This window comes from Pleuronectes platessa, chromosome 2 (assembly GCF_947347685.1).
Source record: "Pleuronectes platessa chromosome 2, fPlePla1.1, whole genome shotgun sequence".
In the NCBI taxonomy this organism is placed as follows: domain Eukaryota; kingdom Metazoa; phylum Chordata; class Actinopteri; order Pleuronectiformes; family Pleuronectidae; genus Pleuronectes; species Pleuronectes platessa.
In genome coordinates, this window is record NC_070627.1 from 19,852,012 (window position 1) to 19,866,563 (window position 14,552).

General features: G+C 40.7%; 1 protein-coding gene across 1 annotated transcript; it reads left to right on the forward strand.

Annotated features, from left to right (window-relative positions):
- Positions 1 to 3,947: 3,947 nt before the first annotated feature.
- On the forward strand, positions 3,948 to 9,761 carry LOC128456996 (protein unc-119 homolog B). The gene is made up of 5 exons (XM_053441467.1): positions 3,948 to 4,182; positions 5,765 to 5,878; positions 6,403 to 6,502; positions 6,716 to 6,888; positions 8,394 to 9,761. The coding sequence occupies exons 1-5, from the start codon at positions 3,948 to 3,950 to the stop codon at positions 8,504 to 8,506; spliced, it is 735 nt and encodes a 244-aa protein (XP_053297442.1). The 3' UTR covers positions 8,507 to 9,761.
- The last annotated feature ends 4,791 nt before the right edge of the window (positions 9,762 to 14,552 follow it).

Below are 14,552 nucleotides of genomic sequence, written 5' to 3' on the forward strand. Positions count from 1 at the left end.
ATAAGAGTTTAAGTGGCCTGTGAAGTCACAGTAGCTTGACGGCAGTACGTTGTTCAGTTGACCGGATAAACAGGTTCAGAGTGAAAAGGAATTGTATCCATGTAGCTCTCCCTGCTTCATGGAGAGTTCTGACGTGACCCGAGGCTTCTTCACAGCAGGAAGTGCTCACATCATTTACATCAAACTTTGTCTTTATTTGTTTTACCAGCGCTGCAGAGCAGGAAATAGCACAGCGACAGTGAAGGGATCTGGGACTCTCAGCAGCAAATCTGAGAAATAAGACTCCAGATAAATTTACCAATGTGTGCAGGGGCGGTTGCCTAGGGCGCAAAATGCCAAGAGGGCGGCACAAGAGACTTGTTTATCATGACGTGACACATGCAATGTAAAACAATACAGTAACGTCACACCATCATCCTCTAACCCCGGGACGCACCGGAGGTAGAAGCGCCGCGAAAAGCGGTTCGCCTCCTTTCCTCGCCCATGTTAAATACTTGGGCTGCTCGCACCGGCAGCGTAGTGCCGGGAAGAACCGGGAAGCGCCGTGGACACAAACACACAACAAATAATCTCCTGTGGGGGGGTGGCGGCTACAGGCTTGCGTAGGTGAGTCACCTGTGAAGACCAGCATCATTTACCGCTGAACCAGCGCGGAGAAATGGTGATGAAAAATTAAATATAAAAAATTAAGTAAAAAATTAAATACATATATATTTTTAATGAAATTTAATAAAATATATACATTTTTAAATTAAATTAAATTAAATTAAATTAAATATAAAAACAATTAAAAAAAAACTGCAGGCATCCTGCGCCTGCGCAGAAGCCAAGGAATTGCGCGCAGTTTCTTTTTTTTGGTCTGTTTTTAAATGTATTATTATTAATATTTTTTGCAATTAATAGGATAAATCCTGCCAATTTTAACAGTTCAGTGTATTGCCAACTTGAAGATGGAAGAGAGAGGGATTTGAACCTGGGTCCTCCTTATTAGAGAACCACCACTCTACCCACTAGGCCACACGGCCTGCTGACTGCCGTGAGGAACTAAGCAATACTAGAAGATGGACAAATTATTGTGTGTGTGTTCGTGTGATTCTATGCTGCTTTTGATAAACATTTCAGAGAAAATATTTTCTACTCTACTACATATATTTGACAGCCTTTCTTAAAAGTTACTTTTATATTTTTGGATTTTAGATAGTGGATGATTTAACATGCTCTAAAAACCTATTGTTAGAGAATATCCCAGTAGTTTTCTAACCTTGTCTTCGGACACCTTACAAGAATCCCAGTCTTTGTAAGGCGTTTCCATGTGATGTCCTAAGGCTGCCCTCTGCTGGGGGTCTGCTGCTCTAGCTTGGTTTGTGCAGCTTGTGATTAACTAAAGTTGTCCATAAAAGAAAATCTTTAATATCCTTCAAGGGCAATTTGATGTACAACCAGCAATCAGTGCACGACAAAAATAAACTGATATATACAATGTAAATAAAACACAATATAAAAACCCTATAGACTAAGTAGCAGGGGGAAATTAGCTTTTAATAGATGAATTGATAAGTCAACCAACAGAAAATTACCCGTCAACTGTTTAGATATTCTCGAAACATTTCTTTCTACTTTTAATTTCCTGTGGTGTTTCTAATAATTATTAATGTTGGTGACATGTCCTTGATAAATGGGGGGAGGTTTTATTACCTCTGCTAAGGAGGTTACGTTTCACCTCTGACTTGTCAGTCAACAGGTTTATGTAATAAACTACTGGACCATAACCACAAAACTTGGTAGAGGGAAGCTCCATGGATCAGAGATGAACCTATACGGCTCTGCTGAGCTCTACTGAGTGCCAGTCTAGTGAATGAATCTGGAATCTTCTCTCAAAAAAATAATGTTTGAGATGTTGTGACAGTTCCGTCAAAAGGCTGGGCCCTCTAAACCTCTTCAGGGGTTTCATTCAATGAATTGTACCAGGGATCGAATGATCAAATATTTCACTGAACGACCACATTTGCATTAACAACCATCCCCCGTGACCTTTCAGTTTGGAACTGGAAAACCCAAACTAATTTTGTGGATAAACTCAGCTGAATCTCAATGAGTTATAACAGTGAGCCACTGTAATTCAATATTCTTCTCAATTATTACTTTCTCTGTTGATGCCTTAATTACATTTTCATGGTGATAACATTTTGCTTTGATTAGAACCACGAATATAAGATAATTATTGTTATAACACAAGTCAAAGATCCAATGTGTCAGATTTCGGTGAAAGGGATCAATTGACAGACATTTTTTATAAAATAATACTAGTGATGTTTTCACGAGTATGTTTCATCTAAATTATACAAATTGTTGTTCAATTACCCTAGAATGGGCCCTTTATATTAAAATACTTTATATTTACATCGGGTTGCAGTAGCCCAGACTGGACAAACTAAACACCCTTTGGATTTTTATGACAACTGAAGGTTACCACAGGTTCTCTTTCAGGTTTGGAATTTAGTGATTTTATGTCACTTATTTCTACACACTGCAACTTTAAGATAAGATTGAAATTCAATAATACATTCCTACGCCAGATCTTGCTCCAAAGTTGCAATAACACAGAAGAACACTGTATGATAGTAGAACAAATAACTGAAGTATCAAGTTTAATGAGAAGTAAGAGAGGACCAGTCAGAAAAAAAGTAGTAATTTATATGACAAGTACTACACATGATAATGATTGTAATATTACATGTCATTTAGCTGACGCTTTTGTCCGAATCGACTTACATTTTTAGTACACTCAACATTCATGAGGGGCCATTTAGGGGTTCAGTATCTTGCCAAGGACCCTTCAGCATGGAGATGGGGAAGAGTGGGGATTGAACCGGCAACCTTCATGTTGGAGAAGACACGCTCTACCGACCGCTCTACCCCCTTGGCCACCACCCCGATTACAATTGATATTAATATATATCAGTAGATGAAAGTAAGATGTTGAACATGAAACTGTAAAAGTAGTATTACACATATAGCACATTATAATGAAAGAGTGATATTGCGCATTATGTCGTGCAGTAATGTTCATTTTGCAAGGTAATATTGCACATGGTGGATGAAGTACTTCAACAACTTACCTTAAAGTACCACATTCACTATTATACTTGAATTAAGAGTTGAAGTAAGTACATGCTTGTAAATATACATATAGTAAAAGTAAATGTATTTGCTGTGTGTACCCTATTCTCTTCTGCAATGGTCACCTATGTCATTAACTGTGCCTAGTGCGTATTTAGATTAAAGCAAGATTAATACAGACTCTGTCATATTAATAGAGAATACCACAGATGTTCTTATTGAAAACACTTCCATTGTGATATTGATCAATGGCTGAGGCCTCTGGTCTAATTACCTGCCTGCTCTGAAAAGTGAAAAGTACGTATCTGTGCTTTAGTAAAGCACAGATACGTGCGAACAGTAATGAAGTGAATGTACATTGATACATCCCACCACTTCTTTATATACAGACTATGATCCAACCATATGGCATTGGTAAAACCAATAATGCTGCTTTCAGTTATGGGCCTACAAATTAGAAAAAAATACTTAACACAATAAAAAGGTTCGGACTTTTAGTTTTATTTATAAATTATATATAAATGTGGTTTAATTTATAACCATAAGACATTTGAGTGTTTTTCAGCGTTGTGTTTGTCTCCCCCTGGTGGACGCTCAGGTGAACCGCTTCTTCCCTTCCTCCTCTGGCTCGGAGGACGAGTTGTCATGGCAACTGTACAGCATGTGTTTACTAAAGCTGGCGCTTGACCGCTCACATTGACATCTGCGACGCCATCTTATTCTTGAAGCGTCCGTCGGGGGGAGCCAGGGGGAGACGGACAGACCGACGGGAGGTGCTGCTTCCAGCGGGAGAGGAGCGGAGAGGGGTCGCGGTTAGAGAGTCGAGGATGAGCGGAGCCAAAGCCCGCAGCGACGCGCCTGTTGCTGAGGACGTCTCCGGCGGCAGCGGGCACGGCACTGCGGCTCCACCGCGGGACCGCAAGCCCGGCGGAGGGGTCCTGAAGAGGCTGAAGTCCCGGAGGAGCCAGGTGGACAGCAGGCCCGTCACGGAGGAGGACCTACGGGCGCAGAGCGGACACATCTCGCCGGAGGACGTGCTGGGACTGCGGGGGGCGACGCGAGGTTTGAGTGACCCTCTGTGGGGGTTTACCACCGGAGCTCGATGTGGGGCTCGGGCTGAATTATATCTGAACATGATGTGTCCGAGAAACAGAAACGATCACATGTAGACATGACGTCTGCTTGTGTTGGCTCTCGTTTACAATGGAGAAGAATATGCTGTTATATTACATTTGTTATAATGAGGAGAGAATACACATCTGACATCATAAACAAATGCAGGACGCCATCACACGATCTTTCATTCATGTATAAACATATGTGGTATCCTGTTTGAAGCAGCTCAGGATATTAAATACTCTCAGTTTAGTCATTGAACTGAGATATTATGTATTTAACCTCACATCTTACTCCACAGAACACTGGCAGGAGTGTTGCTGAATACAGAATCAGAATACAGAGTATATCCGTATGGTACTTTAAATAAAGTACCTATCTGTCTGTCTGTCTGTCTGTCTGTCTGTCTGTCTGTCTGTCTGTCTGTCTTTCTTTCTGTCTGTCTGTCTGTCTGTCTGTCTATCCAGACCACAGTGACAGCTGTTGAGGTTAAATCAGGAAGAAAAATAAAGAAACTGTAGTGTTATGCTTCATTTCCCCTGATGAGAAAACCACACATGGTTTCAACTGTGAAGTCATGAAACAGTGTCTTTAATCTCTGTTGCCTCCACACAGTATATTATTATTAGGGCCCCAGCACTGACAGGCACTTACAGATTTTTTTTTTTTCATGGAAATTATTTATTCTTAAATTTTTTAAATTTATTTATAGATATATATATATTATTTTATTTTTACTTTTATTTTTATTTTTATTTATTCATTTTTTGAAATTTATATACTGTAAGATATTGTACAATGAATAGGTGGTTGAAGATCTGCCAAATTTAGGGGTTCAGTATCTTGCAAAGGACACTTTGGTATGCAGATAGGGAAGAGTGGGGTTTGAACCTTCTGGTTGGGGAATGACCACTCTACCCTCTAGGCCACACTGCCTGCTCATTTTCATGAGAAACTAAGCACACAAAGAAGATGGACAAATTATTGTGTGTCATTCTATGCTGCTTTTGATACACATTTCAGAGAAAACCATTGTATTTTCTTCTTTACTACATATATTTGACAGCCTTACTTAAAAGTTACTTTTTATTTTTTTTTTGGATTTTAGATACTGGATGATTTAACATCTTTAACTGTGTATCTTTAAACTTCTGTCTCATGATCAGAGTCCAAGCCTGAACAGCTCTATGTGTCAACATTTCCTCAGTCATTATTCATTCAGGCAAAACGCATGCAATGCTTCAAAATGCATGTGCCCGGGTCCGCCCAGTGCTGCTTTGCAGTGCTAGAAATTTTAGAAATTGTATTTTATAGTTTTAATTTAAATTTAATTGTGTTTGTATTTCCTTGTATAACTCAGAGCAGCCCCATGTTGATCATAAAGCCTTGTCTCAGCTTGTGTAAGCGCATTGTTTTGCATGTAACCTTAGTGCCCTGTCAGAGCAGCATGTCTGTGCTTGAACAGTGTACATATTGACTCCAATGGCTCGTGTTTATAACTCCGGCCATGTGTCTGTCCTTGTTGCAGGGTACCTGTGTAAACCTGAGGAAAATATTTACAACATAGACTTTGTGCGCTTTAAGATCAGAGACCTGGAGACGGGCACAGTCCTCTTTGAGATTGCCAAACCACCAAATACAGGTATTGTGTTCATTATCTATACCATAGTGTTTGATTATAGTGTTATCTATCTACTAAATCCACAAATGTCTGTCTTTATGTGGAACACATCTTTTGCAAAACCATTAAATCTGCTTCACACTTGACATATTGCTAATGGCCCAGTGAAGTACAGTGGCATGTCATATATTATTTTAGTTCATTTTATGAAAAACATTGACGAGGCCATCTTCATTGCAGACAAACAAGGTAAGATGAATTCAGAGTTGTCTTGCTTCACTCTGCACCATAGACTGCCTATAAAAACTCCACACACAACTTCCAACTCACAAACAATAAAAGGTGACAGTATATTGTAGAACTGTCTGAGGAGGACTCACCAATGACAAGGAATAATTCTGAAGTAGTGTCAGTTAGCCTCAAATGAAAGACTCCGAGCCTTTAACCCGGTCCAGAAAGTTGGTGTGCTGGTTGTTCTGATCACAGATAGCACCTCTTGCCTGTGAATGTTGTTAAATGTCTTCTTCCTCGGTTGTGTCTCTCAGAGGATGATGAGGAGAACAGAGAGGCAGATGCCAGTGCAGGCCGATTTGTGCGCTACCAGTTCACCCCGGCCTTCCTGCGCCTGAGGACCGTGGGAGCGACGTGGGTGACTCACACTTCATCAGCACACAGCTATTAAAAAACACATTCAACTGTTCCATCAAACAATGACGACAATTGCAGCATTGTCCTCAGTCACCTAGTCACACTCACACACATTTTTCAATCTGTGTACTGATACTGGCTGTAATAACATTATAATTACTCAAAGCCTACTCTTGTAACGTCTCCTCTCTCTCCCTGTTGTTCTACAAGGGTGGAATTCACAGTTGGAAACAGGCCGCTCAACAATTTCCGCATGGTTGAAAGACACTATTTCCGCGATCACCTGCTGAAGAGCTTTGACTTTGACTTTGGCTTCTGTATCCCAAACAGCCGTAACACCTGTGAGCACATCTATGAGTTCCCTCAGCTGTCTGACAGCCTAGGTGAGAAGAGATTGATCTATAATACTAGTGAAATGCTATAATATTATAATTATGGCAAAGTATTTCCGTAAAGTTGATCTTTGACTCCTTCCTCGTCATGTGTCACAGTGGAGCAGTTGACATTGATAAAAGCAAATATTAGTTTTCATCAGATTTACTGTAATAAGATTTACATCATAATTTGGCAACAAATCCCTCATGACATTTACACTTTTCTTCAACCCATTCGTCTGCATTTAATTCTATCCAACATATCCTGCATTATGTCACCATGGTGATGTCTGCATGTGGAAATATTCATGTCAATCAGTAACTTGTGAACAATACGCAATACTTAAGACATTCTCTAAAGTAGATGATCTTACTGATTTATGAACGTTCATATTAATGAGAAAGATTGTCATATTCAAACTACTATTTCTTCTAAAAGGGTAGATTCAAAAAAAAATTTCGCAGTTATTGTACCTACATGATTTATGAATATTGAGAACTATAACAGCAATAATTATTGCTGAACTATAACAGAAATATAACAGCAATAATTTCTTCTCTACTTATGGTTCATAAAGCGATTCCTACCTGCTACAGCATGTTGTAAAGTTAATGTGAAATTTAAGGGCCCTTTGCTTCAAATGGGAATTATTAAAGTTAGTTTTAAGTTACACAAAAATAAACTAACTTGGTGTTTTTTGGGCTAACATAATCCTGTCATTCTCATCCAGCTGTGAATCATTTCAACCTGCACAGGGCCAACACAGTCATGGACATAAGTCTAATTTGATTTCTCTTCTCACATTGTTTCTGGTTTAATTTCTTCCTGCTGTGTAAATTAAACCTTCTTCAAATGTCTCAAAGGCAAATCCAGTGGCTTTATCAATGTTAAGCAAATATAGCAAATTCCTATTTTTTGGTAAAATTAAATCTTGTATTTTCTCGCTTCATTTGTTTTTCAATACTCAAATGTTTGTGTACTTCAAACACATAGATTAGCAGCTGAAAATAAATTACCATGTATGGATATAGCTGATAATACTGTGCTGATTCTCAATCTAAAATCATCACCATGTAAAATTTTAACACAATAATCTGCGTATCTCATTATGTACATATGCAGAACAGGGCCCTGTGTCTGAGTTGTATAAATGGCGACAGTGTTTTATTATCTGTGTTTTGTGCCAGCAACAAAGCAACTTGTTACAACCACAAAGAACTCCTCTGCTGTGAAACACAAGGGAGAACATTGTGATTAAAAAGACTGAAACTACCTCAGACAAATCTTTTGTAATGTAGTTAGGAAGCTGAGACCAGTATGGAGAGGAGGATTTACTACCACAATTACTGACTTTTCAGTGTTTAATGGATATTTCAAGTGCTGAATCAATAATACTGACCCAATTATTTCAGGTGTTTTTTTTTATTTTCATACATTTATTGATTATAATTGCATGGACACTAAAAACACATTTGTTTTAATTACTGTCTTCCGTATTTTGTCTGTTTTGCAGTCCGTCAGATGGTGGAGCGTCCGTACGAGACTCGCTCAGACAGCTTCTACTTCGTCGAGAACAGACTGGTCATGCACAACAAGGCAGACTATGCTTATAATGGAGGACAGTGATATCTGCCTACCAGCATGCAAACACACACGCCCCAAACAAGTGCATGCACACACACATGTGCACGCACATTTATAGATATATATATACAAACAGACATGCATGCACATGGCTGAACATAAATACAGTTCATTCCCTCATACGTGCACCAGCAGCTACAGACACGGCTGAGTTACATTATGTCTGTAAAGAGGAATTGCCAATCATCGAAGCTGGCATTTCGGGGGATGTATTGGATATTGCATGAGGTCAATATCAATCTGACGCACAAACAGGATGCTTCTGTTAAAAAGAAGTAGAAAATGGGCCAATTTATCTACTTTTAAATTCTGCACCGAAGACTTTTAAATCAGTAGCTGTGGGTAATTTGTCCAAAACAGACCAAACGGTTAATAAATAGATGGTTAGTGTCCTCTTAGCAAATTTAAAAGTGTCCTACCACCCACCCACTCAAACAGACACACACACACATGCACACACTCAATCCCCAATTGACACACATAATGTTTACACAGTGTTTGTCAGAAGCAGCTGTTCTCAGAGCTACCGCCTCCACAATCCACTCCAGACAATATCTGGGGAGAAAGAGAGAAGCCATCCACAAAAGCATTCCTGTCAAACACACATGGTCACTCCTGTAATCCTCTGTCCAACCCCTCATCCAACCCCCCCCCCCCCCCTGTCCCCCCTTTCACTTTCATGAATATATCAATATAGTACTGTACAAGACTCTGATAAAAAGGTCTCTGAGGTATCTCTCTCTATTTTAGTTTTTCAGCCTTCTCTGTTTGATAGTAACAAACATGGAAACAAATCAGGGAACAGTTAACTACAATGTAATTCTAACATTTGACTGTGACCAAATAAACCTTGAAGATTGGACAATGGTGAATAGAGGAAGGCAGATCTGATTTTATATCTTGATGATGCATGTGATCATGTAAAAAAAGGGAATTTTTAATAACTTATTTGGTTTTCAGTGTGGAAAAAATAAAAAAGGACGATTGGTGGAGTTCCTTGTGTGAAAGTCACATCAATTATTCTCCATCTTAGTTTAATCATCTGTATTTTTAAATCATTTGTTCTATCGTGCACATCTTTAAAGATCAACATCAAGTTAGAACTATGTAGATAGCATACCTCGACTTTGTACTTTGTAAACTTCGGTGTTCAGGGTTAAAAGTTGTGTTTGTAAGAAAATAAATTAACTATACATATATATATATATTTATATATATATATATATATCTTGTGAAAAGTAACAAAATCAATTAAACGTACATTTTGAGATACAACCTGTGTGATGCTTGCTTCATGTCAGAGGATGAGAAAAGTTGAGGTAATTTTAGTACAGTCCCAAATGTGTCCACCAGGAGGAGTCATATTATAACTTTGTTACTAAGCACTGTGACTGGTTTGGGTGCAGTTTGTATGTGGAAAAGACCACAGCAGTGATTTTTTATTATTATGTTGTGACGTGTTGACATTCATATCTGTTATTTGCTTAATACAAGTGGAATTACTTCAGCTGAGGTCACGATCGGATCTTTTTATTCATCTGTGGCTGGGGTTTCTCTGCAGAGAGGGATCCAACTCTGATAATATAATTCTAATTCCACATCATTACTTTATCCAGAGGCCACATGTGAGAAGCAAACACAACATGCAATACATTTCGAAATTTGTTGCACTTTGATTTTGGAGTCTAGTGGTATTCAAACCAAAATTCTGAGACTCTCTCTGTTTATTCTTTCTCGTGCAGTTTCCTCCTATCTCTGTGTTCATCTCTTGATCTCCCTCTCTCAATTTCCATCTCTGTTTCCAGCTCTCATGCCCAAACTCCCATGGTCCTTTTTTATTCTCTCTTGACGCTCCTTTTTCTGTTTCTCTCTCCTCACCTCTGCGGCTCTCCCCGGCCTCGCTCTCCCGCTCTGTTTTCCCCTTTTCTTTCCTCCTCTCACCTGGTAACCAGACCTCTGGAGAGGAGTGTTGAGTTTCCACTTTCCCAGAGAAGAGGACAATCTGAGGCACAATGGATCCCCTCTGCTCTCTCCTCCCTTCCCTCTGTTACTGCACAGCTGAACACACACATGCACAGAAACATACAGTTTTCTGAATTACAAAGGAATAAATGCATTCCCTGCTTGTTATGTCCTGTTCACCTTGTCATCCATTTTCTTTTACTTTTGCTTTCCTTCTTCTTTTTTCTTTTTCATGTTATTTCTGCCTCCCTGTATATTTGGTTCTTTCATTGATACATTCACTTGTCAAACAATCAATCCCCCAAAAATTATTTTACACTGATACAGTGTTGATTTAATTACATTGAAATTATGGATTAGCTGACAACCATCCACGATTACGTCATATTGAGGCTGTGACACGAGGACTGCTTATGGCCCAGTGGGGTCTCCAATAATCTTAATGGGAAATCTACATCTGCTATCCACTCAGAGTTACTTTGATTAGTTAGATAACAATAAAAGGAAAATGGTTGAACTATCTATCTAAAAGCGATAGATAAGTTAGTTGAAAAAAGGAGCGCCCAAACTACTAGCTATGTTTTCGTCTGAGTTTATTTGTTAGCAGGATTAAGCTAAAACTACTAAACCGACTTCTATGACATTTCGAGAAGTGGTGGAGCTTGACCCAAGAAGGAACCCTCAACATTTTTGGTGGATTTTCATATATCTTGATGAAAGATCTGAATAAAAATCTGGATCTAGTGAATCTAAATATGATTTCGTGAGGGGACTTTAGGGCCTTTACGGAGGCATGTGCTCTACTGAGTGACCCAGTGGTTAGAAAACCTTCCCCGACAAGTCTGTGTTTTTGGTGAATGAACAATTCCCGCAAAACACATGTGCCTTGCAGCGCAGCATCCATGTTGTTTCCACATTCCAACTTTTAGTAACTAAGCTAAGCTAAGCTAACCTCCCTGTTGATCACTGATTTCTGTCGAGAAGAGGCGACCACGAGTTCACCTTTCCCCAAAAGCATTAACGACCCCTTTAAAATGCATAAAAGACAAGGGGGTTAAGACCCAATGTGCCAGTTGCTGATTGGGCGGCAAAGCAGATGAATCAATAACCGTGGCCTTCCATCAGAGCTGTGGGGTCTGTGCACTGCAGCACGCAAGCAAAGCAGCTGTACTCTGCACGACCACGTGTTGGCATAATAGGAATCTCAATATATCCGGTTTTAGTGTGTACAATTAGCAAGCGCATGCACAGACACATTCACAGCAATAAATACACACACTTTCCAACTTTCCAGGGATGATTTGTGTGATCCCAGGCCTTCGTGGAATACATTTCAGCTGTGGATCAAACCACACGCGCCGGAAACAACTAGACAGGTGGGATAAATCCACCTCATTCACCTCACCCTTCACACACACACACACACACACACACACACACACACACACACGCACACACACACACACACACACACGCACCTATCTTTGTAACTGGCTTTACCATATATCCTGTTCACTGACTCACACACACTTTGAGATTAGGAGTGAGAAGTACTGGTTATTGAGGTTCACCTCTGAAACACACACAAAAACAGATCTACTGTCAAGCAGGGGGACAGGGGGACAGCAGTCTCCTATAAATAGCAGCAAGGAATGGCGTTGATAGGTCCTGTGAAAAGAAATAGGGGGGGGAGTGGAAAAAGGATTAAAAGAGATACAGGATGAACTGCAACTCCACTTGTTCGTGTGTGTGTGTGTGTGTTTGTGTATGTGTGTGCATGTGTGTGTGTAAGATACTTGAAGAGAGGTGGTATAGATTTCTTTGCTCTCTCCCCCCCCCTCTCTCTCTCTCTCTCTCTCAAAAAACAAATCACCATCCATCCTCTTTCTCTTTCTGTCCTACTTACACACACTTCCTCATCCCATCCTCTTTCTTTCTGTCTTTCTGACTTCCCCCCTGTCGTCTCGCTCCGAGGCCCTGGTGTGAAATCCATCACGTGTTAACACTAAACATTACCCGCAGCGCGTCTTTCCGACAAATGAGATGATGAGTCATTCTCTTTTGGGTCGGCACCGCGATGGCCTAAAAGATGGTCGTGACTCCATCTATGTCTGTCATGATGTCATTTCCAGCAAATAGCCCCCTCCCCGACAGAGTTGAGGGAAGAGCTTGAGTTTCAATCATGGAGGATGATGAGTGCAAGTATAAATAAACATCAGGTTACATGTGAGAAGCTCATCCATCGTCACTGCTGCCGAGAGTAAAGGAGCACCCAAAAGATTTTCTGAGGTATGTGTCACTTTCATATGAACATCTCATTTTACGCTGAATGGATGCTGTAATTAAATGTCATGCCAGGCACGGCTTTGTAGATGTGACAGGAGATAACACATAATTAGTTATAGGGGAGTTAATAATGCACTCACTACAGCAGTGATGAATAGACAGGCCTTTAACTAACTGTGAGTCCCGCACCAATTTCCATGGTGGCAAGTGCAGTATTGACAATCTGTCTTTAAATGTTAGGTCTCCGCTGATTTGTAACCAGCAGCCTTTGCGGGCCTTCTCTCTGTGTGTGTCTGTGTGTGTTCCCCTGTGTTTGTCAGCTCAACTGTCTCTGGTTCTTACAGTGTAGATCTCCTCTGTGTCGTACACACACACATACACACACACACACACACACACACACACACACGCACACACACACACACACACACACACACACACACACACACACACACACAGAAATAGTCCTGTGTCATCTGCCTAAATGGGTTGTGGTCTGTTTGTGCTATACAGGAAGCCCACTGCCGCTCCTGGAAGCCTCTCAGAGCCCTCCAGCATCGCCAGGTCCAGTTTGTTTTGTGTGCGTTTGATTATTAAAAGGTTAACTTAGCCCTCAGTCAACTGTTGTGGAGGCCTCTAAATCTCCCTCCTCAATCTCTTCCTTCCTCTCCGATTTTTCTCTCCTCCCTTTGTCTCTCTCACTGTGCCACACCTTCCCCTGCGGGATTGAGGGATTGTGATCGGAGAATGGAGGTGGAGCTCCAGGCGCAACCACAGGTGTGCCTGTTTCCTCCCTTCTCCTGTCTCATGTAATGATTTCTTTGGCTCGCCACCTGCCAGGTGGAAAAAACACCCACAGGAAAAATGGAGTGCTTAAAATGGCCTCCTGGCATCTGCTTTGAAAGACTCTTTCATCAGTTTTTCTTCTATCCGTTAACAAACGTTTAATTTATCCTCTGTCATTAACAATTAACTCCATTCACTTCAACAAGGGCTCAGTGGAACTACTTGTTGCATGTTTGCATTTTGCATTACATGCAAATGATGGCTCCTGTCGGTAAAAGCTGCTGCTGTGACCAAAACAGCTGACAGAAATTCAGAGGTGGCGTTCCCTCTTTTCTCTTGCGTCCCCCCTCCTCAGCTCTCTTTTCAAACGGCCTGGAGGGTGGTGGAGAGCAGGTCCCAGGCCCTGCCAGGTCAAAGGTGGCTCGCAGACAATAGGCCCCCACTCTAGGTCAGCTGTGGTCAAGGAAACAAAAGCTAGTGGGGGCCTGGAATGGACAAGCCATCACAGTGTGTTAAGGTGGTGGAGTGACAACAAGACAGAGGGAGAGGGATGGGATAGAGCAGACATAAAAAAGGTCTCATGCACTGACCTCCCTACTCACATATATAAATATACAATTGTGCAGATTTTGCTTTTGTGCACACTTTATTTGATCTTAAAAGTTCCCTCAAACATATTCAAATATCCTAGTGAAAAATCTATTGAAAATAGATTTTAAATCGAAATAACTTACAACATGAACCGTCGTCGGTGAGTATATCTAATTCATAAGTAAAGCCAAGTGATTTTTTTCCCTCCTCTCTATTCTACCGGTATCCTTTCACATGGTTCTAACTTGTTCCACCCCCTCCCCCATGCCACTGTCTTTCTCCTCTCTTTTTTATCCACTGCCATTGATCATGCATGCAGAAATTCAGCACGCCCCAACTGTGGCTCCAGCCAGGATAGGTTAGCTAGTGCAAGGCCCTGTCCTACATACTGTTCTCTTGCCAT

What these genes read in the sequence shown, in the direction of transcription:
- LOC128456996 (XM_053441467.1), top strand. Translation starts at nt 3,948, where the DNA reads ATGAGCGGAGCCAAAGCCCGCAGCGACGCGCCTGTTGCTGAGGACGTC. An exon ending in TGCCAAACCACCAAATACAG is followed by an intron (nt 5,879 to 6,402) that starts GTATTGTGTTCA and finishes TGTGTCTCTCAG; the next exon opens with AGGATGATGAGGAGAACAGA. An exon ending in TCAGCTGTCTGACAGCCTAG is followed by an intron (nt 6,889 to 8,393) that starts GTGAGAAGAGAT and finishes TCTGTTTTGCAG; the next exon opens with TCCGTCAGATGGTGGAGCGT.